At 36.2% G+C, this 25,773-nt stretch overlaps 1 protein-coding gene across 6 annotated transcripts in view; it reads right to left on the bottom strand.

The window, feature by feature from the left end:
* Window positions 1–2,823: 2,823 nt before the first annotated feature.
* Window positions 2,824–25,773, bottom strand: part of PRPS2 (phosphoribosyl pyrophosphate synthetase 2) — a 28,211-nt gene continuing 5,261 nt past the window's right edge. For 2 of the 6 annotated variants that reach the window (XM_065073204.1, XM_065073221.1), the window contains 7 exons: window positions 19,995–20,178; window positions 17,319–17,339; window positions 13,682–13,780; window positions 12,477–12,601; window positions 9,822–9,995; window positions 5,929–6,088; window positions 2,824–4,983 (listed from right to left, as the gene is read on the bottom strand). In XM_065073204.1, the coding sequence (XP_064929276.1) occupies window positions 4,891–4,983; window positions 5,929–6,088; window positions 9,822–9,995; window positions 12,477–12,601; window positions 13,682–13,780; window positions 17,319–17,339; window positions 19,995–20,178 (856 nt within the window). In that variant the 3' untranslated portion in view covers window positions 2,824–4,890. Of the gene's footprint in view, window positions 4,984–5,928; window positions 6,089–9,821; window positions 9,996–12,080; window positions 12,221–12,476; window positions 12,602–13,681; window positions 13,781–17,318; window positions 17,340–19,994; window positions 20,179–25,773 lie in introns of those variants that run through there. The other 4 variants (XM_065073222.1, XM_065073219.1, XM_065073212.1 and 1 more) reach the window with 4 other exon arrangements.

Here is a 25,773-nt window from a genome sequence, read left to right on the forward strand (position 1 = left end):
ATTGACATTAACAATATTTTAGATTTGAAAGTTTAGTAATTTTTATTGTTACTTGGGGTTCATATCCGCTGCAAATACTTTCAAGAACTAGGACAAATTGCTTCAGCTGAATACTTTGTGGAAGAAATGTAAACGGAGTGAATGTGACTTCTTCAGGACTTCAGGGAAGGGAGGCAAAATAAACCAGAAAAAAAAAAAAAAAAAAAAAAGAGTAAGGATAGTGGTAGGAGCACTGAAAACAATATACAAAAAGGTAAAATCTGTGTGGGACAGTGTAGAAGAGACCAAGTTAAAGATGACATAGACAGACTTAAGCTGCAGACAATCCAGAATTTCATGGAACATGATGTCTGTTTGAGAGTTTCTTTTTCTAGAAGTTTCTATGCTTAGCAGGGCAGACTATTTTAATGGTTATGATATTGGGGGAGGTGGCGGGTAATATCTTATTTCCCCACATATTTGTCTTTACATTTTAAATAGCAGTTCAAAATTTCTGACTCTCGTGGATCTGAGGAACTCATTTCAACAGAATGAACAGTGAAAGAATTTGCAATCATACTTGAATATTCACTGTTTTTAATGGCTGAGTCATATAGACATAAACCAAACCAAGAAAGTGCACAGCATCATTACCATTTCAATCAAGGCCTAGAAAATAGCTCATTAATTCTCTATAACTTCAGGACTACCTAACTTTCTCATTTTTTTGCCTGATTCCTGAAAGTACTGTAACAAAATACAATTCCTCTGCTATTTACTGATAACTGTATTATTTTTTTTTGCACAAGATGCACTGAGGTTTTCATTGGGGATTATCATAACTGATGGAGACATGTCACTAAAATCCTGTTGCATTCAGCAAGGCCATTCAACACATTTCTGGTATGAGGAAAAACCTTCATTGCAAACACCTTACACTAGCTATTCTATTCTGAACATTTCACCAGAAAAGAAAGTTAGTTTCAATTCATTTATAGTTATTCACCTTATTCTAAAGCAAATGTGCTTAATTAATTGTGAAATAGAGAATGACTTGGCATGAGCTGGATTGTTGAAGTTGATTTCTTCAAGCACCTAACCATATTTCAGGTCTATGACACTGGAACACTGCTAAAACATGAGATGCTTAATACGCATTCACTTTGGTTGAAAGCAGGTTTTCTGAAGCACAGTGTCCAGTCACTGAACCATGTGATATTTGACAGGGGCTCAGCGTGCTTGCAGATCTTCTTTGCAGTCTACACCTACAAACATCAGAAATTTTAATAGGCATACTGATGCTTTGCTTTTTCGTTTGGTCTAGGCTGTTTTTACTTTTTTTTCATATCAGAAACTCACTGTCACTCAGCCAAGAGCACAAGAGTTTCAATTCCACGCAGAGTGAAACTGCAGCTTTAGCTGAACACTAATAGAAATGCAGAGTGACTTTTTGCCTTTTTCTTTTTTTTCCCCTTTAACCTAAGAAACATGGGAAGCAAATTACAGCAATATTTCCCTTCAAAAAATGAGCAGTAAATGCAAGGGAGCTCAGCTGTCCAGAACTTCAGAACTATCATTTGATTTTTAGAGTCAGGGAGAGTCACCCATTTACTGATTTTAAAAGTTCAGGTTTCCCTTAGATGTTGCGCCTCTTCTGAAAGACAGTAGAACTGAAAGCAGAAAAGTACTTCCTACTGCATCACGTGTCAGAGAAAGATCCTCTGGTAACAACATGTATTTTGCCACCTCTGTGTGCAAAGAATATAGTTTTAAATAGAGAAGAAGTCTTTAATTGCCTTAGTCCATCATTAATGACGGGGTTTTTCAGTTGGACTGAAATGGGGCTGGTGAACACCACATTTTCCTTTTTTTTTTTTTTTCATTTTTCTTTTCTATACCAAAACTTGCAGCAAGGTTCTGTAGTTTATTAATTAAAATCAGGATTCTACTGTGTTTGTGTTAAAGCTGGGTAGTTTACTTGAAGTCTTGAAGTCTGGTGGTAATGCTTTTTTTCTGATGTATTAACTCTCATGCTGCTAACTGTGATACAATCCTACATATTCATGGTTAATAAAATGTTCAGTGTAATATTGCATAATTTACCCAGGAAATTATCCAAGAGATAAGTTAATTTGCTCAATTTTTGAAATACATAAGTTGACCCTTCAAACTGATATAGACAGATGTATGAAAAGAGGCAGAAATAGACAAGGAGAGCAAAACTGAGGAAATGACAACAAAATCACTTGCAGAGTAGTTTATGAATCTGTTCACAGCTCCTGCAGTCTTCCTTGCAATCACTTTCCAGCTCCAGCAATAGCCTTTCATACATATCACAGCCAGAAACCTTGGTGGTCACATGCTTGAACAGGAGCTCTGTGTGGCTGCATTGATTCTACCAGGTGCCAGAAGCTCAGGAAAAGCAGGGGACACTGTTTTTTGCTAGGGGATAATCATACTGCTCGCACCCGCTGCCAAGTGTCCACCCTGTTTCCTGTTCTTGAAAGTGAGTTACCTTCAAGGGAGACAGTAGGGATGCAGAAATACCTGAAATAAGATGCAATTAGTTTCCAGGTTCTCCAGGGTCAGCAATGTGACTACACCTCTCCCATTCCCTGCTTCCTAAGGGATCAATAAATAGGGTAGCCAGAGAGAGCACACTTACAAAGATGTGTACCAGTGTGGTGTGATTAACAGTTCATCCTTATGTCCAAGACAGCTGGAGCATGATTTATGAGCAAGGGTTGCATGAGAATCAATGCCCACAGTCTTCCCTATTCAACCTGTGCATGGTATGGCCTCCAAAAAAGAGCATCAAAAGAAAAAAACCACACAAGCAAACTCTTGGCATAAGTAATTTCCAAGATATATTTACAACACTTGCACACAGTACAGGAAAATTATTTGGCATTTTGTTTGTAACAAAGATCTGATCTATAAAACAACCGAACTGATACTGTGCATTAAAAGTACTGTGTACCTTTTGTGTACTAATAAGGTCTAAGCTTTGGTATAATTATGTGGCCACTGACTTGCGGTTAACAACTTAACTACAAAGTAATATTTTCAAGAAAATACTTTTAAAAAACTTTTAAAAAATTGCTTTACCAAGTAGAACAATAATGTAAATTAATTTCCATTTGGTTATAAAGTATTTTTGAGGATTCAGCTGTAAGGTGGAATTCTGAGAACTAGTGGTTAAACTGAATTCTTATTTATCTTATATACCCCATTTTCTGTACTCATCATGGAAAGCAGTACAGGTGAAATAGTTTTACTCATTTTCATATAGGAAAACAAAACCCACAGAAGAAATAGAAAATTACTGGAAAAAAATTATACAGACAAAAAATTCATTTTCAGAGAAACCAAAAGAACAGTCTGCCTGGAAACTGTCTTATATAGAATGGGAAAATGCGTTTTATAGTATAACATCATTATAAATATATACTAGCATAAGCAACGTAGGATGAAATAACGGTATTTTTAAATGCAGCTCCACCGTACAGAAGTATCTCTCAAGCATGGCAAATGCTTTTGTAATTAACAACTGCAGTTTCAGGTGGGAAAACAAGTTCTCATGATCTAGGTGCAAGAACACTATCTTAATACACACAAAGTCTTCTAGCAGAAAGACTGAAAACACTCCATAGAACGATTCAAAGACCTAAAATTACAATATTAGATTTGTTCTTTTCCCCCAGAAACCATTACTGACTGTATTACCAGTACTTAACCATAAGCTTTCTCAGTGTATGAGAGGCAAAACTGTTTTCACAATGATTTTAATTCTCTAATGTTAGAGTATTTTAGACTAGTTAGTCTACCATAGTTCACTGACTACACAGTAAAGTACTGTGGTACTTCGTAACAGAAATCTGGAGCTCTATTGACTGTGCAGTTTGAAAATAATAATAATAATTAAAACCAAACCAAAACAATAACAAAAACAAACAACAACAACTCCCACAAAAAGTATTTTCAGATACCTTTTAATCATGTAAATTTGGGAAGAGACCAGCTTGTATATATTTAAATGTGTTTAAATTTGCTGTTTGCACTTTGCATGGTGAAGCTCTACAATATTAACAGGAAAACTGCTATGAAATGATTCACATGAATGCAATCAGGAAATGTCAAAAACTATGGAGAAAAAATAAAATGTAAACCAAACTGCTCATGATTACAGATTAGTCCTTATTATTGAAACACATGAAATGAATCATCCCAGGAATACTGAAACATTAATCTTACAACTGAAGACAGTAACTGCACCAAATAGATGTTAAGCAAATTATTTAATGTAATGAGAGCTTTACAAAAGGAAGCAGCAGTCACATACATCTTGTGGAAAAAAAGAACATGAAGTGTATGAAACACAGTTAATACCATGGATGTGTCAACAGTTCTTTAAAATTGACATGAAATTTACATTCTGTTAGGGCTTACAAAATACTATTCATGATAGTTAAGCATAACAAAACAAAAAAACAACATATGCTTGCTGACAGGTGAATAGAAACAAGATATCCAAGGCTACAGCATTTAGCTTAACACAGAAAATGGTCTTACATACATACATCCCATTAAGTGCTATGGACAGTTCGTAGTTCTGTAGAGAAAAACAGATCCAAAGCAGCAGTTTAGCAGGAAGTGAGGATGGGCACATAAGAGAACTTACATAACACATAAGACTTCCAGACTCAAGGGAATTCATAAAGTTTCTGCAAGATGGAGATTTATTGGCCAGTTACAAAGAACAAATGGTAATTACAAGACGAATATAATAATTAAACATATAAGCTCTGGAATTGTACAAAGATACTTATTTCTTGTGGTTGAGATGCACTGTTAAAAACAACAGTGCTAACTGAAGGGACCTTTGCAAAGATGAAATGTTATCTCCTGCAGTTACAAGGGAACATGACTGAACAGGTAAGACACAGATTCACCATTGTGTGTTCTTCGAATTGCCTCAGCCAGGATCATGGAAATGTCAATAAACTGAAAGAAAAATAAATATTATAAATTTTATGGGATGCCAGGAATATTAATCCATACAGTTTAGAAATATATGAACAAACATTCGCTTTCTAGGAAGTAAAATAACATTAAAATATTAAGTACTTAACATATGCATAAGAACTTCATTGATACAAAGTGCAAACCCCAAAATTGAGTAAAAAAGCACTGAATAAGATTGCTGCACAGGCATATTGCTCAAGACTTCTGGCACAGGGCATATTGTCAAACAGAAAATATTCTAGCCATCAGATGGCACTGTCCACTTGACACAAATACAGTTTAACGGAAGTACACCTTTTAAGTGCTTGCCTTGTTTCAATAAATATTAAATAATTTTTAAGCTTTTAAAAAAGTAAATGTTGCATTAAAAACAAAACAAAATGATCTTTTATGCTTTCTTCCACTATGTTCTAAGAGAAAAAAATCAAAGAGGGACAACTGGCTTCCCAGAACGATCCCATGTAAAAGCTATTGACATTGTCAGCTTTGTATTTTTAGTTCAGATATTGAAGAGTTTGTCATTGTTACCTTGAGCATTTTTATAGTGTATTTAAAAAAAAAAAAAAAAAGTTGTCTAAAGTTTCTGTGGCATCCACAATAACATAGCTAACTTAAGTTCCTACATACTAATATTGTATGACTAATACTGACTAAAAAAAAACCCTCACAACACAAGCCAATTTTACATTTGCCACTCTTTCTCAGTCAGGAATACTCAATCTGTTGCAAATACAAAATATTTTGCAGTACTACATTGCACTACCCGAATCCCTTAAAACAGTTCTTTGACATGTTCTACAAACAACAAAGCTGTACAATGTATTTTAGAACACTATTTTCCTGTCAAGGTACAAATTGTAGCATCAGTTAACAGTAAAAAACAAATCCAGAGTTTAAACAGATGACACAAACACACCACTGTACCTGAATTTTTGGGCAGTGTTTCATTTTCTCTTCTTGGGGAATTGTATTAGTTACCACAACAGCCTCAAACGATGCATTATTTATCCGAGAAATAGCAGGACCAGAAAATATGCCATGAGTAAGAATGGCATAAACTTTGGTAGCTCCAGCAGATACTAACCTGTAGAACATGAAGGAAAAGTATACTGTGATATATGTTTACATACACGGCTATAGAAGAAGCCAGATAAAAACATCTGTAAAAGAAATTTTACACACAAATTCCTTCTGAAAGCTATAGAAAACTGCAAATATCTACAAAATAATTCAGAGAATTTTCACCTTTTTCAGTTTATACAAATAAGTCCCACAAAAAAAACCCAAAACAACCTGCTAATTAAATTTAATAGTTCTTATCAGTAGCTGTGATACTAATCTAAACCACCACACTTTTGACTATATTAACACAACATAGAACTGAATTCGAGTATGAGTTTTCTATCTTAATCAGGCAAAAATAAAGTGGCAGTATTCACAATTCCATTGTGTCTCTATTATTGCCCACCTTTACTTTCATTTGCAATTCAAACAATTCTGAGGAAGAAGAAATGTTAATGATTAAAAGCCTAGCTTACTGCAAGCTTGTGGGAAGACATGTTGCTGATCCAAGCACACAGTGAAATGATGCAGCCCAGGAGGGGGAAAAAAAAAAAAAAAATATATATATATATATATATGCATATATATATATATATAAAACAAAAAACTAGAACACCTTCTGAATGAGTCAGAATCTCTTAATTTGGTTTTGACTGGCCTCTCTGCCTCCAGATGCTCAGCTATGTCATAGCTGCCTTTCTACTCTTGTAAGCAGAGACCCTGAAGAGTGGTATTTTATCAGATCATAGCATAAGCATGGCAAGATAAGAAAAAAGACAAAACCGCAAAACCAATCTCATTTTGAATGACACAACAGAATCAAAAGTTTCCTGGTCATCCTCAGCACTAAATTTAGTAGCTGCAGCCTGCAAGGATGACGGACTATGACAGAGTCAACGTGTATTTAAGTTTCTACTTGAGCAAGTTGATCTGCTGTATCTGAGAATACAGTTCTTAGTTCATCTGCTTGATATGCATCTAGGTTGCTGAGAATAAAAAAGGTCTACAAAGTATTTTGGTGAGCAAGTCTAATTAAGGACAAAATGCATCTCATCTAGATTTGGCATTAATGAAAAACACTACTTCATGCTGAGAATATGATTCTAATGCAGCACCATTTACACAAAAGCATCTTAGTGAATGCTGCAGATACATTGAAGGTTTCTGTTATTTTTAGAATTTGCTCTATAGAAATCTACTGTAAGTAAATAAAGAAGTGCTTATTTCATACGAGGAAAGCAATAAAGGCCTCCATTTTGACAATAATTAACTTCCTCTATGCACAGGAATATTTTAGAAAAACATCATTGGTGAGGCAATTCGTGATTTTGATCTGCAAAGGACAGAGCCCAGGGGAATGTTTTGGAGCCTAATGCAGATTAGTATGCGGATAGCAAACAGCTGCACAACCTCTCTTTTCAAAATTCCATCAGAAGTCCATCAAAGGGAAAAGAAATGCAAGAGTATATGAATCCTTCTACCATGAGTTTTTGACATCCTTTTTTATCTAGATTCAAACAGCAAGCCTGCAACTAAAGACTGTAAATTCATGGGATGATCTTTACTTCAAACCACCAACAGTAACATCTAGGTCACTTAAGCTGCACTTAGGTCACAACAACCCCAGGCAGCGCTACAGGCTCAGGGAAGAGTGGCTGTAAGCTGCCTGGCAGAAAAGATCTGGGGATGCTGATTGACAGCCGGCTGAATATGAGCCAGCAGTGTGCCCAGGTGGCCAAAAAGGCCAACAGTATCCTGGCTTGTACCAAAAATAGTGTGGCCAGCAGGACTAGACAACTGATTGTGCCACTGTACTCGGCCCTGCTGAGGCACCACCTTGAATAGTGTTCACTTTTGTGCCCCTCACCACAGGAAAATCATTGAGGTGCTGGAGAGAGTTCAGAAAAGGGCAATGAAGGTGATAAAGGATCTAGAGAACAAGTCTGATGAGGAGAAGCTGAAGGAACTGGGGCTGTTTAGCCTGGAGAAAAAGAGGCTGAGGGGAGACCTTATTGCTGTCTACAACTATTTCAAAGGAGGTTGTAGAGAGGTGGGTGTTGGTGTCATCTCCCAAATAATAAGCATCAGGGAAGAGAGAAAATGGCCTCAAGTTGTACCAGGGGAGGTTTAGTTTGGATATTAGGAAAAATTTCTTCACTGAAAGGGTTGTCAGGCATTGGAAGAGGCCACCCAGGGAAGTGGTTGAGTCACCATCCCTGGAGGTATTTAAAAAATGCATAGATGTGGTGCTTAGGGCCATAGTTTAGTGGTAGGCTTGCCAGTGCTACGTTTACAGTTGGACTCAATGATCTTAAAGGTTCTTTTCAACCTAAATAATTCTATGATTCAAATAGAGTCAGGCAAGAAGTACCACATGGACCAGTTTTGGGCGCAAGACTGTTTGATAGCCTTAGAGCATCTGCATATACCTTAGACAAGAATATAAATTCAAAATGCTCTCAACTGAGACATGGTAGCTTTAGAAAGGATTACTTCTAAGTGTAGCAATGCCACAGGAACATCAGGAATATTCAGGAACATCAATTTAAAACCTTCCCATGTCTTGCTCCTCCTGCTCCTCAACAGTTCCTTCCCCGTTCCATTTTGCGCTATTTACTAATATATGGGTTTGAGCTTTGCTATAAGCAATATCAAAATGGAAGATCCTTGAATAGAAAATGTAAAGCCCCAGGACTCTAGCCAAGTTTAGATTGCAGCCTTTGACTCCCAGATCAAAGTTGGTAACACGTTTGGATATGAGTGGATGGGCAGAAGCAATTTAGTCTAGTATTGCTCAACTGTAATACCTCACATTTATTCTTAATGAATTTCAGTCCATTTCTCCAATTTGCCAAGACAATTTTGAAGCTAGAGTTACTGCCATACATATTGAGTTGTGAAACTACAGCAACAGGAAGAATTAATCGTTTCAGGAATCAGCAGGTTTTTTAACAGCTACAGACGTTGCCAAAGTTCAGTGCAGTCAATAATGCAAACTTCTGTGGAAAAAACACTACTACTACCCTAAAATGTACCAGCATAAAGCCAGGTGGAAAAACATAAAGTAATCCTTCCTGCTTAGCACTGCCAAGGCCTCAGTTAAGAGTCAAGAAGTGGACCAATTGGAAAGAATCTTGAGGGCATCAGCAGAGCAGAAGTCTAGAAACCATGTAGAAAGACTGAACAAACTGAAGTTTGTCTGGAGGTGAATGAGAACCCTCTTCAAGTAGCTTCCAGACAAAAGACAGGAAAACTTATTTTCACCTCTCCAGATGAAAAGTAGTTTTATACTGAAGATGAACATTAGAGATTGACAGTAAACATTCATTGAACACTGGGGAGAAAATACTTTCTGGTGGTAAACCTAGTAAGCTTTGTGGAAGCTTGTGTAAGGAGAGTAGAAAGGCTCCATGACGAGATTTAAGAAGATAATGATTTTTCAGTTGTTCCTGCCTTGGAACTGAAAAATACACTAAATAGCCCAAGTCCCTTCCAAGTTATATGACTTGCTATTTATTGTGTCTTCTTTCTAAACATAGTTAATGTATTTCTATAAATACTTTCTCAGTTCTACATTCTAAAGAAGGAGACAGCTTTACCACAGGACTGTGACCTATAGGCTCAAGGATGAAAGGGACTTCATTCTACAGAGGTCAGGTTGGGTTATAAGCATGCAGGACACATCAACTGTGTTCATCAGCTACATGCAGGTTACAGTACAATGAGACAGTGGGCTGGTTCATAACAACACTTACTTCTCTGCTGCATGACATATTGTGCCACATGTGTCAGCCATATCATCGACAAGAATCGCTACTCTGTCTTTCACATCACCAACCAAGACCATTCTGTCCACTTCATTTGCCTTCTTTCTTTCCTTATGAATGAGAGCAAATTCCACATTCAGTCTGTCAGCAATGGAAGTAACCCTAAGTTACAGGAGAAATACACCACATTCAGAGAATTATTTTAAAAGGAAAAACAAAGCCATACATGTGTATTTGTCACAAAACACAGTTTATGTTTCCTGGCTTTCAAATTACCATGGAACAAACTTTTGTGAACAGTGAGACAGAAGAGAAACAATCTTAATTCACTGGTAATAAATACAACAAGTCTTAAGCTATACTCTAGAAATTGATTTTTTTATTGAATTGACTTTGGGTTTTCTGTCATTAACTACCTAGCTTTCAAAAAATTTCAGCTATTTACAAGGTTTTATTAAGCTTCTGCAATACCTAGTCAAACTAGATTATTTAGAGACAGCCTCAATTCTAAGCCTACAGCAGCATGCATTTTAATGTCCTAACTGAAAATACCATTGCAGGAGTGTAAAACCAAGCCACAGGGAAAACAAATTAAAAACAAGTTAAAAGCAAGTTAAAAACAAGTTAATAGAGATAAATAATTCTTTTAGAAGTACTAGACTAGTACTTCATTAGTAATTCCCTTAGCAATACATCTGCTTGACAAAGATCTCTGAAAACTATTCAGGGTGACCTCTGGTGGCCAGACAAACCTTCAATAAGAATTTGTTACAGACTTCTGATTGCTTTTTTTCATGTGTTCGTGTTTTTCTGGGCTTGTTTTTTTGTGGTTTTGTTTTGATTTTGAGGTGGTTTGGGTTTTGTGGTTTTTTTTTGTCTGGTTTGTGAGTGTATGTGTGTGTGTTTAGTGTACCAGAGCTGGTAGGTATAAAGACACAGCAATAAACAACACTATGCTTTTTCTATGTTGGTGCAACCTTATAACCTGTCTTTTTAGAATATATATAGAATGTCATTAACAAGATTATTAACATGCACTGTTAATAGAGAATACAGGGGTGTTTTTTTTTTTCTTTACTGCTTAAATATGAAGGAGTTGTTAGTTACTGTATTTCAATAACTAGATGATAAATTAAAAAAAAACAAATGTTTGGGGCATTTTTTGTGAACAATAGTCTAATTTCATAGCAAGTCTAAATACCTCAGAGTCATCAAGATATCAATAGAATTTACATGCCTTATATCAGTCACAAAATTTAATAAGCTGGGGAAATAAACAAAAAAACCCAAAAAAAACCAACACAAACAAGCCAGAAACAAAATAATCCAAGTATTTTAAATTAGTGCAAGATGTATTTTTAAAAATTTTCTTTAATGCTTACAAATTTAAGATAAACTTTCTTCACATTCTATTCACTTTTCATTAACCCGAGTATTACTTTGTAGGTTTATATGTTTTAAATGGAAAGGCCAAACCATTTTCTTTATATTACATTACTGAAGGTGAAGGAGAAGCTGTGAATTTATTGAAAGTCACATCTTCCCCTACTTCACCAGCAACTGTATGGTTGCATTACAACAGAAAGGTACCAAAGATAGACTCTATCCAGCTATACAGTGAAAGAGGTCCTCAAAAAAACTCTTTTGATCAACTTGATAACAACAAACAAACAAAACAAAAAACTACACACAAACAAAAAACAACTGTGAAAACAACAGTGTCCAGATACGAACAAAGAAATTTGATTAAACTAAACAAGAACAACTATAGAGTTCTAATCAGTCTTATTTCCTTATTAATTATTAGAACATGAAGATTTACAGCAGACCGAAGGACTTCAAATCAAATTATAACAGCCTTTCACATTTTCCCCCATACTACATTCCAAACATTTAAATTACTATGAGATTACAGGATTCTTTCTTTATTTTTGTTTGTTCTGATTCAGTTTTGTAGCAGCAGCATGACCAATAAAACTTGAGAATAAGCATTTCACCTCAGTGGCATGCTTTATCACCTCACCAGTCTGCATGCTTCAAGTTTTTACATTAGTTTATACTTGATAGATACCAAATAAAAGGTAGTCTGCTAAATGAGTAACACATGCTGCAAATGAAGAAACACTAATAAACGAACTTTTTCTATTTTCACCTTTTGCCACTCAAAACTAAACTTCATTCCCTTTTTCTAGCATGCCCAGTGCACAACGTGGGGTCAATAGAAACACAAGTCAAGCAAGCTCTTACCTAAATGACAGCAGGTACAGTGGGGATAGGCCAGATGCTTTGACAGAGAAGGGAAAATTAGGCAATTCCAGAGCAAAGCAGGAAGAGGTGCAGCAACTGGATTAAAGAAGCAAGCAGCAGGAAAAATTTCTGCCCTCCTGTGAAGAAATTCAGCTAACGAAGCCATAGCCAGGGAGAGAGAAGAAGATTTTCTTTAGAGTATAGAAAGTGCCTGAATGTTTTCAGGCATGAACAACATTGGAAGAACTAGTTATTCTGTTTTTACAAGACAGCTGAATTCAGCAGTGATGTACCCTATATCTTGCACAATTCATAGACAAAAAAAGACTACTAGACAAACAAGTTCATTAATGACTATCTATATAGGAAAGTAATAGTTTCAGGCTTATATAGTACCTTTTTGCACCACCTGCATCAGGTGAGACTATGATACAGTTTCGCCACTCCAAAATATTCTCTTTAATCCACTGCAGCACTGCAGGTTCTGCATACAGGTTATCTACTGGAATGTCAAAGAAACCCTAGTCCAAAAGAGAAAAAGAGTTTCAGGAATATGTGTTTATGTCTTACCTGGAACAGAGACACAGGGAAAGAATTGAGCCTTTGCCTTTCATGTATGGTAGAACTTTAACTAACATTTTACACCGGTGTAACTCTACCCTCTGCTATTACTGTCAAACCAAGCAGAAGTTAGACAAATACTAAGGTCTCTCAAAATGTCACCCAAAAGTAGTGAAATAAAGAACAGATATTATTGAATTATATAAAAATCAGAAAAGATCACCTTCACTCAAAGGAGCACTCAAATAAATTCATGCCTGTGAAAAGCTCTCAAAAAATCCAGTAAGACTCAACTTCCATAAATTTCAACCGTTTGACATGAACAGTAGTATTTCAGTGTGGGAAGATTCAAGTTAATATCACTTAAGCGGCAGAAATGGAACCTTTCCTTTTGTGCAGGTTTAATGACAAGAAATCTGTGTTAGGCCACAAATGAAACTGCATTTTACTTGCATGACAGCCTTCTAGCATGATGGGAAATTCTGAATAAACAGAATACCAGAACTGGAAGAAAAGGTATTTTTCTAGAGAAAAAAAGTCGTATTGAAAAGAGGTACACATAACAATGACAAACAATGTCTGTTCTGTGCCTGAGGCAAGAGTTTTGTCATTTGGCAGACTACGCAACCAAGCCAGCTAGGGGTTGCCAACCTCCATCTCCACTTATCTTAAGAGAATATTGTCCACTTGGTTGTAACAACAAAACTCTACCTACGGCAATGCTATAATCTCTGACAAGCCAAGATTAAGAAAACTAGTGTAAGAAGTTGGAGCTCTTACACTAGAGTTGGCAAATTTCACCGAGGACTCCAATGCATGAGTATGCAAAGTGCCTGCAAAATCTCCCCACAAAAAGTGAGACTGGTCTCTTTCGAAAAAGGGAATTTAATTAGAAACAGGTAACAAGATTTTCTCTTAACTTGGAGAATTACACTTCTGTACATAGCCTTTCAAAACAATGAGAAACAACAGAGAATTGTTAGCCATTCACATTAACTCAGTAGAGCCCCTAGCCACTGTTAGTAAGAATGGATAGTTACCTGGATCTGAGAAGCGTGCAAGTCCATGGTGATGATGTGGTCAGCCCCTGCAACTGACAGCATGTTGGCAACAAGTTTTGCAGAGATTGGAGCACGGCTCTGAAGAATAAAGCACAAATGCTTACATTTTAAAAATATTTTGACTAGATCCAAGAAGTCAGAAAATTAGCTACTTTTATTGATTTTTTTTTTCCTTTAGAACATCTCAGATGTAGATATGAAGAGCCAAACTAACCTGTTAATAGCTAGTCTTTCTACTAGGGTTTGAAACTCAGCAAAACATTTTGGAATATTTAGATCAGTTTGCACAGTCTGTCTAATAATGCTTTGTAGTAATTAGACTAACAAGCAGATACAATTGGGATATAATTTTCCAGTTCTTCTATTTAATACTTTCAGCTTGTTTTTCTATAGCAGAAGGACAGACAGTCTCCATTTCTCCAAGTCGCTACCCTATCTTAACATCCAAATCTCAAGCAACTATCCTGTTCTAAAAAACACCATCAAAAACAAAGATTGAATGTGGAGTGAATGCAGCTTTTGAAAACACTGCTTTGAAACACAGTTAGTATCAAGCTTTTCTCCATGTTACAGCAAAGCTTGTAACAGATCTGTGTTGGCAGGGATCTTCTACCCTGGCCTATTTATTTGTTATTTTTTGCTAATTCAGGCTTAATTGTTGGATGCAATTAGGAGACTGGAATTCCCAAAAGGGACAGGGGGGGATGAAAAAAAAAAAAAAAAAAAAAAAAAAAAGAAGAAGTGGAAAGAACAAAAGAAGAGCAAAAATTTAATTAGCAAATTTAATGTCAATGTCAAGAGCTTTTAAAAAGTGTCAAGGATGCAGAACAAACAGCAACATAAAAATGAGAAGACAGAAAATCGTGACTGAAGGATAAATCATTTGTTTTTGAGCAAATCCAAATTTTTTTTCTGATTTATTTTTAAAGTTCTGAAACATGCTATGTTGCCATAGCTTTCTCTGTAACAGAAATCAGAGGTTTTGTTTGTTATTTCTTTCTGCCAGTCTCTAAAGAAGACTAATAGCTAGTAGTAACATTAGCATGAATGCACTCTGTTAGACTCTGTTTTTTCAGTATTCTCTCCCGCTAACTCTCTTTATCAAATAGCCTTATCTAGCCTCCTAGGAATCCCCTCTCCCTCCACAGAACTACAGAGTATCTTTGCTCACCTTCCACTGGTGCTCAAGGACATAATCTAAAATAAACTGAACCACTGCAAATTTAACCTGGATACTTTCTTGCCTGTGTCATATCAAGGAGGCAGTATTTTCCTCAAAATTTTTGTTAATTTAGGTGGAAACTCAGCATTTCTCTGTTTTAACATACTTCCAGGAAACAAAGATATTGCAATCTTTTTAATGGCTGGATCAAATTTACCATCATCATTACAGAAATCTTCATTTTGAAAATAATCCCTTTTGTTTTTTGTGTTTCAAAGAATATCACCACCATTTAGTATGTGTAAGATACAAGGAAGATGTATGGGACAGTTGGCACTTCCCTAGATCTCTGTAATTCAGATGCACGTAGCTTCCATAAGAGCTTGCTACATATATACAGTTACTGAGGACTAGGCTGCTCGTCACTTCAGTTCAGTTCTGTAAGGATGCTATGAGGTCCAAGCCAGCCAAAGCTTTCTGGATATTTGTATTACTAGTACTAAAGTTTTGGTTCATGCCATTCAAATTCCTGATCACTTCAGCTCATCTTAGCAGTACAAACTGACATTTTTAAGCTGGACTTGAAAATACTCTCAAAATTCTGACAGCATCTAATAAAAATTTAGTTTCTACTCCCTTGACTCTGTCATGATGTTCTCTTATCAGCTCTTTGCAAAGATCTGTTTTGACATTACAGCTAAGCTGGACTGACAGGTGATGCTGAAATCAGACGTTTGCTCCCCTGCTTGTCCCATCCTTTCTTCCCAGGCTATGCACTTCCACCACCTCCCTTGTGCTGCACACCAGGACTTGCAGAACCAACAGCAGCTGGATGAGGCAGCTCAAATGGAAGAGAAGGGGAAAAAAAATGTGGCAAACCAGGACCGCCCACTGTGGTTGAAACAAGTAACTCATTTGGGCTATCTGTTAAAGGCAAATAACATTCTTCCTGGAACAGTTTGCTGTTTCGACTCCATTCAGCATACTGAATTTTGATTTTTTTATTTCCACTTCTGTTCAATGTAAATACAACTCAGCTTGTCTCATGTAGCAATATCATGAGTATCACCATCACAAAAAATCCCACAAACCCACAAAACACTTTCCTGCATCAAATACTAATATATACATTACCAGTTGGTACTTCTTTCAGCTGCTGGCCTTGCAGGCTGCCTTCCCAGAAGGAAGAACTGGAAGGTTTTATCACTAGGTAACTTGTTTTAGCAGACATGCACACATCACAGATTGCCTACGTGTTGGTGGACAGAGGGTCTTGGAAGGAAAGATAGCCAAACACCAATATCTGTTTCTCAAGAATGGCCCAATAGGAGATTAAGACAAATGAAGTTTGCAGCTATCTGACAGTTTCCTTTACACAAAATTGTGCATTAAAAAAAAAAAAGCAGACACACATGACATGTTCAAAAGGATTTAAGATTTTATTTCTTGCATGGAAAATGTTTTGTGCTACGATATGATCCAAATTGAAGATTATGTTAAAATCAAAAGAAGTTTATTCATGGGAACCTCAGATAAGCTGGCCTCATTATTCAGAAACTTGGATGACAAAGGTAGATGAGAACTCAAGATTTTCTTTATCTTGAAGTTTGTAAGGTTTGCTTCTGATCAGAGAGGCAAGAGCACAAATAGATTCACAGTATTCATTGTTCCATTCTTTGGCACAATTTGAGATTAGTTTCAGAATTACTAGTGTGAAACATAACATTACATTATGTACAGAAACTAAATAGTAAAAAAACCAAAATCACTGAGTTTTTAGTTCCTAAGCAAATTCTCTCTTACATATAAAAAGTTACATTAATTATTTCTTCCTTTGTGATGTTTTACAAATTTAACCACGATTCTTAAAATTACCAGGGCAGGGGAGAATCTACAAATGCAATACAAACAACCTCACAAGAGTAACCATGCAATGGACAAATAGCTGATAGTAAAAGCTGTCCATCAAGATTAAAGCTCTCTTGCCTTTAAGCATCTTATTACATTGTCTTGCTCAAAATGTATCACATGCATACTGAAAAAAAAAAAAAATAAAAAAAGGAAGCAACCCCAAAGATTTATAACTGGAACTTTCACTTCCAAGAAAGCCAGTTGTGAAGTGTATGGATACTGAATGTTAACTAATTTATTACCTAAATTTTTCATTTCAAAAATAAGATATGCTTTGAAGCTTCAGAATTTGACAGCCATTACCTTGAACGTCCAGATAAATTTTTAACTAGAAGCTAGGAGTATTCTCATAGGAAATTATTCCACAGGATTACTCTCATGGCCTAGGTGAAACACAACTGAAATCAAGAAGTGAAATTGAAGACCTTCCCAGTTATACATAATGTAACCCAGTAAGTTTCACCCTTTAAGGCCACATTAATGGAAATGCATAGCGTTAGATTGGAAAAAAAAAAAAGAAAAAAAAAAAAAAAGGATACCTACCCAACGCTCCACGGACCCCTTCTACAAATCAAAAAAACAAAGTTACATGAGCTGTAGAACACCAAACTTACCTGTCACTCTACTTCAAACTTAATCTAAAAGGCATCTCTGTAGCATCCTGCAAAAATGTGTCCTGCCCATGTCTTGGAGGATTAGCATAATTAGAGGATGTATAAACACATCTCTGGCCAAAGCACAGATACATCTAAGCTAATTTTACATTAGCTAGCTTCTGTATCAGAAGTATTCCAGTTTATGGCAGCGCTTCATTGTGTATAAATTAATTTACCAACTTTTCTACCATTGTCAGGAAGCCTTTTATTTATCTTTTAACCTGTTTCTCATTTAAAGGTAGTCCGGGTTTCATGCTAAAATTTCCAGATAAGATTACATAGCATGACTTTTTTTTCCTCCACAATGCCCTTTCCTTAAATAAACAATTTTTAAAAAAAAAATCAAGAGCACTTTCTTTGTTCTCAGCAATCATAATTGCAACAGAGGCATGAAAAACACAGACTTATTTCAAGCAGCATGCACTCAGTCAATTTAGTTCTTTACAGATTAAAGTAAAAAACTTAATTCAAACCAGAAATCATCATCCAGCTAGTGAAGATTAGACTGCAATCTAGCAGCATAACGTAGCAACATACAGCTACAGACAAACTACAGCAATATCTTCCCTGGGAGAGAAGAAAATGTGTATATAACCACAGGAAGAAAATAGCTGACACTTCACTGACATTTCAGGCAGCATACAAAGCTTGTGTACTCCACATGGGTCAAAGACCAAGTGTTGTGATGAAATCCAACAGCAGGAGGAAAGACCTCCCTGTCAATAAGCTGCCCAATATTGACAGCTATATTATGGCTCATTTTGCAACATGGAGGTCAACTACCAAGGTTAATTTCCAAAGACGACAAACATTTTCTCAATTGCAAAATAGGCTGAAAAAAAAAAAATAAAAAAAGAAAAAGAAAAAAGGCTCGAATGTCTTGCCTGGAATTGCAGGAGAACTCAGTGACACCCAGAGAACAGTCTGGGACCAACGCTCAAAAATCTCTGTTAATGTCTTAGTTACTTCCTATGCTATCCATCTTCAGATGGCATTTCCAAAAGACAAAATGCTCCTGGGCAGCATGCTGGGCTAGCACACTGTGGGTTTTAACTGGAAGTCTGCCACATGGATTTTGGCTACCCTTGCTAAAGCATATCCTAGATGCAAGGAAAACTTGGGACATACTCATCCTTTTTCCACACTAAGAACTTAAAGGATGGTCCAGCAGAATCTTCCAATCAGAATTTGGAAATCAAAACATAGTGAGATGCTTTCCTTCCCTTTCAACAAAACTTTCATCACTTCCCTTTCAAGCTCATTTTATTAAAAGTAGTGTTTCAGCTCTCCTGATCCAGGGAGAGAGTTATTCAATACAAAATGCAGCAGAAATGAAGTTCCAAAACAGGTAGGCAAATAATAGGGACCTATTATCTAACTCCTGAATTCCATTTTTGGAAGTGTAACAAATGTATCTTGATAATATTATCTTGGTGTTAAAGAGCCTGCAGGTGAAGAATGAGTTTACAAGTTTTGTTCTTAGACACCACAGGCTGACCATTACATATTTTGTAGTATCTGTCATTATTTTTAGCTTCTGTATTACTTCTTAGTCCTGTTATATTTTATATAAAAGAATGTAAAGAACAGAAGTCTTTCAGGATGGTTTGCCTGATGCCCAAAGTGAAAGTGAAGGTGCAGTCCAATTATGGAAAGCATTGGAGAGGGGCAATTTTCCAAAAGCACAACCACTGCAATCCAATCTTAAAGCCCAAATTCATATTTCTTCTTGTTAGCTCTTTTCAAGTGAGTTTAGGTAAAGGTAACATTCTCATGACACATTAGATGTTTTTTCTATACATGGTAGAGATGGGAAAGTTCAGTTCTGTATATTTTAAAAGCAAACTCACTGGTTGAAGAGAGTTTGTTGGTGTGTTATCAACTTGGCTGAACTGGTGTATTCATCAATTATGGCAGAACAAATTCAGGAAAAGGGCACTGAGATCAGAAGATCAGTTTGCACACAATTTCTGGTCTGCATCAATAAAAATAATTATTACACATATAAAAACTTTTTCTTTAATCTGTCTTGCAGCATAATGTTTTTATTAATGACTGTTATGCATTGCAAATTTAATCAGTTCCTTCCATTTGGCTGTCAGTTTAACCACATATGGTAAAGCTGACCTACATAATGCTTACAGCACTTCAAATTTAGGACTTAATTACATGCAATTAAAATGTTTTAAAGGGTATGCTCTCTTCATATATAGGGGTAAAAAAAAAAAATTAAGCTAGAACAAGCAGGAAAAACAATCTCATAAGGTGAGGTTTTTCTAGCAGAGTACTCTGCAATATACCACACACACAGGATATACCTACTTTTTCAAAGTGGAGGCATGTTGATTTTCAGAACACTAGCAAAAAACATTTTATTTTCTCATATTATTCACTTATGGATTATAAAATTGAACATTTTAACAACAACAACAACAAAATGATAAAAAAGAAGCACGTCTTTCAAAACTCTTAAAAGTTTATGAAAATATGCTCCATCTCCAAAAATTTCAAGTGAACAAGCTGAAAAAAAAAAGCCTTTGAAAATTACACCATTCTTACCTACCTTGTCTTTCTTATCTTGCCTGGCATATGGAAAACATGGAATTACAGCAGTCACTCTAGAGGATGATGCAATCTTGCAAGCATTGATCATGATGAGCAGTTCCATTAAGTTGTCATTTATTTCTCCACAGCCACTCTGGATGATATAAACATCTTCTCCTCTCACACTTTCACCAATTTCTACACTGAAAGAGCAGGAGATGACCATTTAAACACTTGAATTATTGGAAAAGCATTATTAAAAAACAGAAAAAAAAAAAACAAACAGTTCAGTTTTAACAAACTCTCATTGGTTGGTTTATCCCCATTTAGAGTAAGATTTTTTTTACAGTGATCTGGATAACTGTCCCCTTGATACAAGGTCTATTTCAACATAAGCCAGCCTAAAATTTACTTCAGCCCAGATATCATCTTCATAAGGTCAGCACCAAGCAACATGCGATTATGGCTATAGCACTGATGCAGCTCAGATTGTTATTAAATTTGATAACGCTTTTTTGGTTTAGTCCGTATATTCTGTGTCATTGCCATCTCCCAAGGAGATGGCCATTTAACAAACGACTTGGCTGATAAGTACAGAAATAGTAGAGCCAACTTTACACCATTAAATGCTACCTTGCATTAAAATACCTTCTTAAAAAGAGCAACTATTTTTCTATGATAATTAAGATACTACTAAATTCGAGAAACTACTGTGTTTTGGAAAAGAGAATTATCAAATCACACCCCAAAACCAGAAGTTGGGTTAAAATTTACATCTTGGTGTTTAAGCAAAAATATCTTTGAGAAAAGTCAAAAGGGCTGCCCATCAACAGTTCACCATGGCTCAACAACTCTCACATTACACCAGTTGTTCTATTTGCTCTAACTATGCCTCCATGCTTTGGTTCCTTATGATAGTATCTAAGAGTTATTTTATTCTTCCACAGATTTGAACTAAAATTCTGGCACTGATCACTGCTCACACCACAGAATTAAAAAAAAAAAAAAAAAAAAAAGGCGCTTTTAAATAAACAGGAAAATTAAAACAAAACACCTGAATGTGGATTCTTTTTCAATTATAGACCCAAGCAAGAGAAATCTACTGTTGACCCACACTAACTTTTCTGTTACTCCAAAACTTATATATAAAAGTAGGAGACTAATCTTCATTTTCTCTAAATCCATGTACAACATACAAGAAACATACAGACTTTCTAAACAATGAGGCAATGAGACCTTTCAAACCCATGCTCTGCTAAGTCTTAATTATTAAATGCTAACATATCTTTGGCCCTTATTTAAAAGGCTGCATCTATACCCAAGGCACAAATAAGCACAAGCTTCTGGCTGGAAACCATTCAAATGGCCCAGGTGTGGGTAGAATAATTTTTCTGATGGGTCCTTCAACATTGTGGCTTTTTCTAGTCAAACACAGTCCAAACAGCGTTCGTTTATCAGCTTTCAGGGTGTTGTGTAAGACTTATTAGCTTTCTGTAACTTCAAAACACAGAAAGGAATTTACTGCTCAAAAACATCTTAAATATTTATTTACCACCGAGATAGTTGAGTCCATGCTCTCAGCTCCCCTACTTGACTTCCTTGCAATCCCAATACAAGCTATAAAAATGTTTTGTCTTAATTTTTCTTCTTAAAATGAATACATTTTTTCACATAAGAATGCTACTAGCAGGATTTCTTCAGGCCAAAAGAAAGCAAACGATCTGGCAAAGACCAGGATCTCTGAAAGGACAGAGGTAGACAGTGTCATCTGCAGATATGCAAGTGTTAATCCAGAAAACCTTTTGGAGGCTTTCATCATGGCAAAAAAATACAATTTTTTAGCCATAAAACTCACACCGCTGTCTTAGTTTGCGATCAGTGGAATAAAGCTGTTCAGAGAAAACTGTTTCGATCACAATATTTTCTTAGTTTGTTTTCCTTTTTGGAGCTGAAAAACTTTTGGTCAATATAACTTAAGTTCAGCAAGACACTAAGCATATTCCATAATTGGAAGAACTGGTGAGGCTTAATTAGAAGCCCTGGCAAGAACAGTTCTGGTATTGGAATATCAGAGTTCCACTTCCCAGAATAAATGAAACAAAATAAACAAACAAACAAACAAACTTTTCATTGCTTCTGAACACACAAATCCAGCTCCAACTAAAGCATCCTGTTGTGATAGCACAAGAGGTAATGGTTTTAAACTAAAGGATGGAGATATTCAGGCTAGAGGAATAAATTTTTTACAATGAGGGTGGTGAAACACTGGCCCAGGTTGCCTGAGAGGTGGTAGATGCCCCATCCCTGGAGACATTCCAGGCCAGGCTGGATAGGGCTCTGAGCAACCTGATCTAGTTGAAGATGTCCCTGCTTATTGCTAGATGAGCTTTCCAACCCAAACTATTCATATTCTATGACCTAAGTGCATGCAATTCGGCTTTTACATAGCAAAATATAAGTTCGCTACAAAGAGATGTCTCTTTGTCTGCTGTATGGGAAAAGCTGTGTGGCTGATATGAGGGCCATTTTTTTCTAAATACAAAAATAGAACTGGTATCTTAGACTGAAATTTAATCTTGGAAGACAGGAAAAAAAAAAAAAAAGCTGATGTTTCTGATGTTTCCTTGGAGAAATCTTACAAAGATGCATGTGAGTCTCTGTTTCACATGAAATGGGGTAAAGAAAACAGTTTGTTCTACGAAGTAAATAATTGAAAAAAATCAGGAACAAATCTGGAAACTTTTATATCAGTGCTATATATATCAGGGATGAACAATTCAGCACTTGGCTGTAACATTTCCCTCCCATCTCCCCTTCAGCATCCTCCAGCTCTTCCGCTGCAGTTGTCTTGGATGAGACATGACCTCATGATATCTCGGGTACCCTGGTTCCTTCAGGTTCAGCTGCTGCAGGGTCTGGGAGCTGCATCACCCTCACTGGAGTGGATAGTTATGGTGTTTGTAGTTCCCTAATTGTGGAGTAGGCAAGCTCAGGTGATAAACTGGTGTTAAATCAGCTAAAGGAGGTAGGGATTAGGGACATGATGGATGTGAAGTCTCTTCATACCACCCTGCTGCTGAACAAGTGATTTGTAACTGGGGTTGTGCTCTGCCTGTGTCAGCAAGGGTATCTGTTTCCCTTGCTCTCTTCTTGCTTACACTGTTGTGAGCAAAGGGAGGTTGGAGAAACAGAATTTACCAGCTTTGTTGAATAAGATAAATCTTGTTTCTGGATGCATGTTTTGTTTTTATAGGGAACTGAAGTAGCAGCAAATATGGTTATTTATCACATTGTTCATTGCTCTGATCAGAAACGGCCCAAAATGCTTCAAAGCATGTTTTAAGACTTCCACTTTATTGTCTTTGCAGCATACTGTGTATTTTTTTATCTTTAAGTAGATGCTAAATCCTTGAAATTTAAAAACAAAACATGGACACGTTTGAGCCTGCTGATCCCACATGTCCTTAGCTGCAGAGTTTGATACTCAGCCTTTAGTGACTCTCTGCATGTGCTCAGGCTTGTAAGACCTTTGTTTCTGAATTTCTGAGGGTTCCTTTTGGACTGCATGTTGCCCAACCCAGAGTGGCTCAAGTGAAGGTGTTTTTCTCTTAGAGTGGCAGGATGTGTGCCAGAGTGGAGGGTAAGAAGGTTTTTCCCATCTTGTGGTGCTTACCATGCCAGTGCCTGCCATCAGGACAGGGCATTTGTCAATGAAGATCTAGATGGGGGTTGCTCTTGGAGCTGTTAATCTAAATGGAAGAGCCTAGAGTTGAAGGGATACTAGGAGTGCCAGGAGATATGAGATACCTATTGATTTAAAACCAACTGTGGCATTTTAATTATATTTTTTAATGGCTTTGCTGATACCCACTGTGTTATATAACGTCACAGTAGTTGAAATATTTGCCCAGTAAGTTGGAGGTCTCGTGTTGAAAGACCTTACTCTGCAAAATGCATTCCTAAAGCTAAGAGGTCAAACACACCCCTCTGCTAAGGGCTTTCCATTCGCTGAGTTTCAATGAAATGCAAATTCAGTATGTGGGTTTTTTTTATCACTTTTGAGATATTGATTCTTTTTGCACACTGTACAAGGACTCTAGACCTTAAATTTTGGCCTGTTCTCTAGTTATTCAAAGTGTCCGAAATACACATGTACTTTATTGGCACCTAAATTGCTTGAGAAATCTTCAATAAGTATAGCTAGAAACTTGATCTTTGAAAAGGTACATAGAGACCTTTTAAGTGCACTATTTGAAAAGGATCCCCGTTATAGATTTACATTATTTACTGTTTTAGTCTGGTTCTGCATACTTATTCTCCTGTTTTCTTTCAACTGTTGTTTTGTTTTGTTTCAGTTAAGATGTACAAATTTTAAAATCCCATTGCTAGAAGTTATTAGGAGTAAACTATAAATCTAACTCAGAAGGAGCTTAGCTTGCCGCTGGTCCTGATTTTGAACTTTGCTTAATGAGTGCTTCAGCCATTAAAATATGTTTGTAACATAAGTGGGTTTTGAGCCTAATCCTTAATTCATTGTAATTAGTCTATCCAAGTTTCTATTTATTAAACTGAATTCTCAAATTAGTCTTTACAAGATGAAGGCAGATACCAACACTCAAACTCATTTTTCATCATGTTCTGTCTTATGTGTATTTTTACTAGCTGGAGACTTGTGCTTGTAGATTCCATGCATTTGGCTCAAATAAAGTTAATTACATTTGTAGGCTAGTAATTTCTATAATTTTTACTTTAAAACACAGTCATGTGTTTTCAGGGCTTTTAATCTTCAGGTTCTGTTGACTCTTCTCAAATGAGAAGTTTATTTAAACTGAATGTTACCAAATAGCTCAATTTCATTAAATTGCATAAACCAAACAGAGCTTGTAATCTTGAGGCAAGAGCTTAATCCTGTGTCCTTCTGTGTCCTCACTATGTGAAACTGTTTAAATAACCCCCCCAAAAGGAGTGACAGTTAATTAGGCCATGATATAGATGGTCTAAGTGGAATTTAGTAGTAATATTAATAAGAACTGTCACAAAGTTTGACTGTTGTTATCTCGGTGTTTTCAAATAGATTTTTGAGGTACAATAGTTTTTAGTCTCTTATTGTTTGTCTGTTTAGTGCTGAATGTGTGTAAAAAGAAAAAAAAAAAAAAAAAGCCTGGGGAGAGGGGCAAAAAACCCCCCAAACAAAACAATCCAAAACACCTCCACCCCCCAAAAAAAACAAAACCAAACAAACAAACAAAACCCAACAACAAAAAACACCAACAAAACCCCAATGTGGTTTGCACAGGCCATGTCATCTGAAATACTGGCAGCACAATGACCGATTATCTTTTACAGTGCAGCTCCATGAAGGTAAAATAGGCAGCTGTGTTGGTCGAGTCTACACAATACCTCTCAATATCAGTCTTTGCGAAGATACACACTGAGAGATACTCATCTCTTGCACAGCTGTCTCCAGTCAATTGGGAGAAGGTCTTTGTGCAATAATTACATTATGTTTTTATTTGGCACCTTTAGTTATGTTACTCTTGAGTGCAATGTAAGTATTAATTTAAGTTTGATTTATTTTCGTCTGTTCATAACTTTGGTCTCAGCAGAAAAGGTATTTCTATATACATCTACACATCCATTCACATTCCAATGTGCCAAATAAAGCCTGAAAAGCATAACCAAAAAAAAAAAAAAAAATTCAAATGCCCCAAGAGAGAAAAAGGTATAATTTCCATTTTCTAAGTTGTTTACAAGACAAAAAAGTTATTGCAATGGAAGAGGCACCACTTCAACTCCAT

Source organism: Columba livia, chromosome 1 (assembly GCF_036013475.1).
Source record: "Columba livia isolate bColLiv1 breed racing homer chromosome 1, bColLiv1.pat.W.v2, whole genome shotgun sequence".
In the NCBI taxonomy this organism is placed as follows: Eukaryota; Metazoa; Chordata; class Aves; order Columbiformes; family Columbidae; genus Columba; species Columba livia.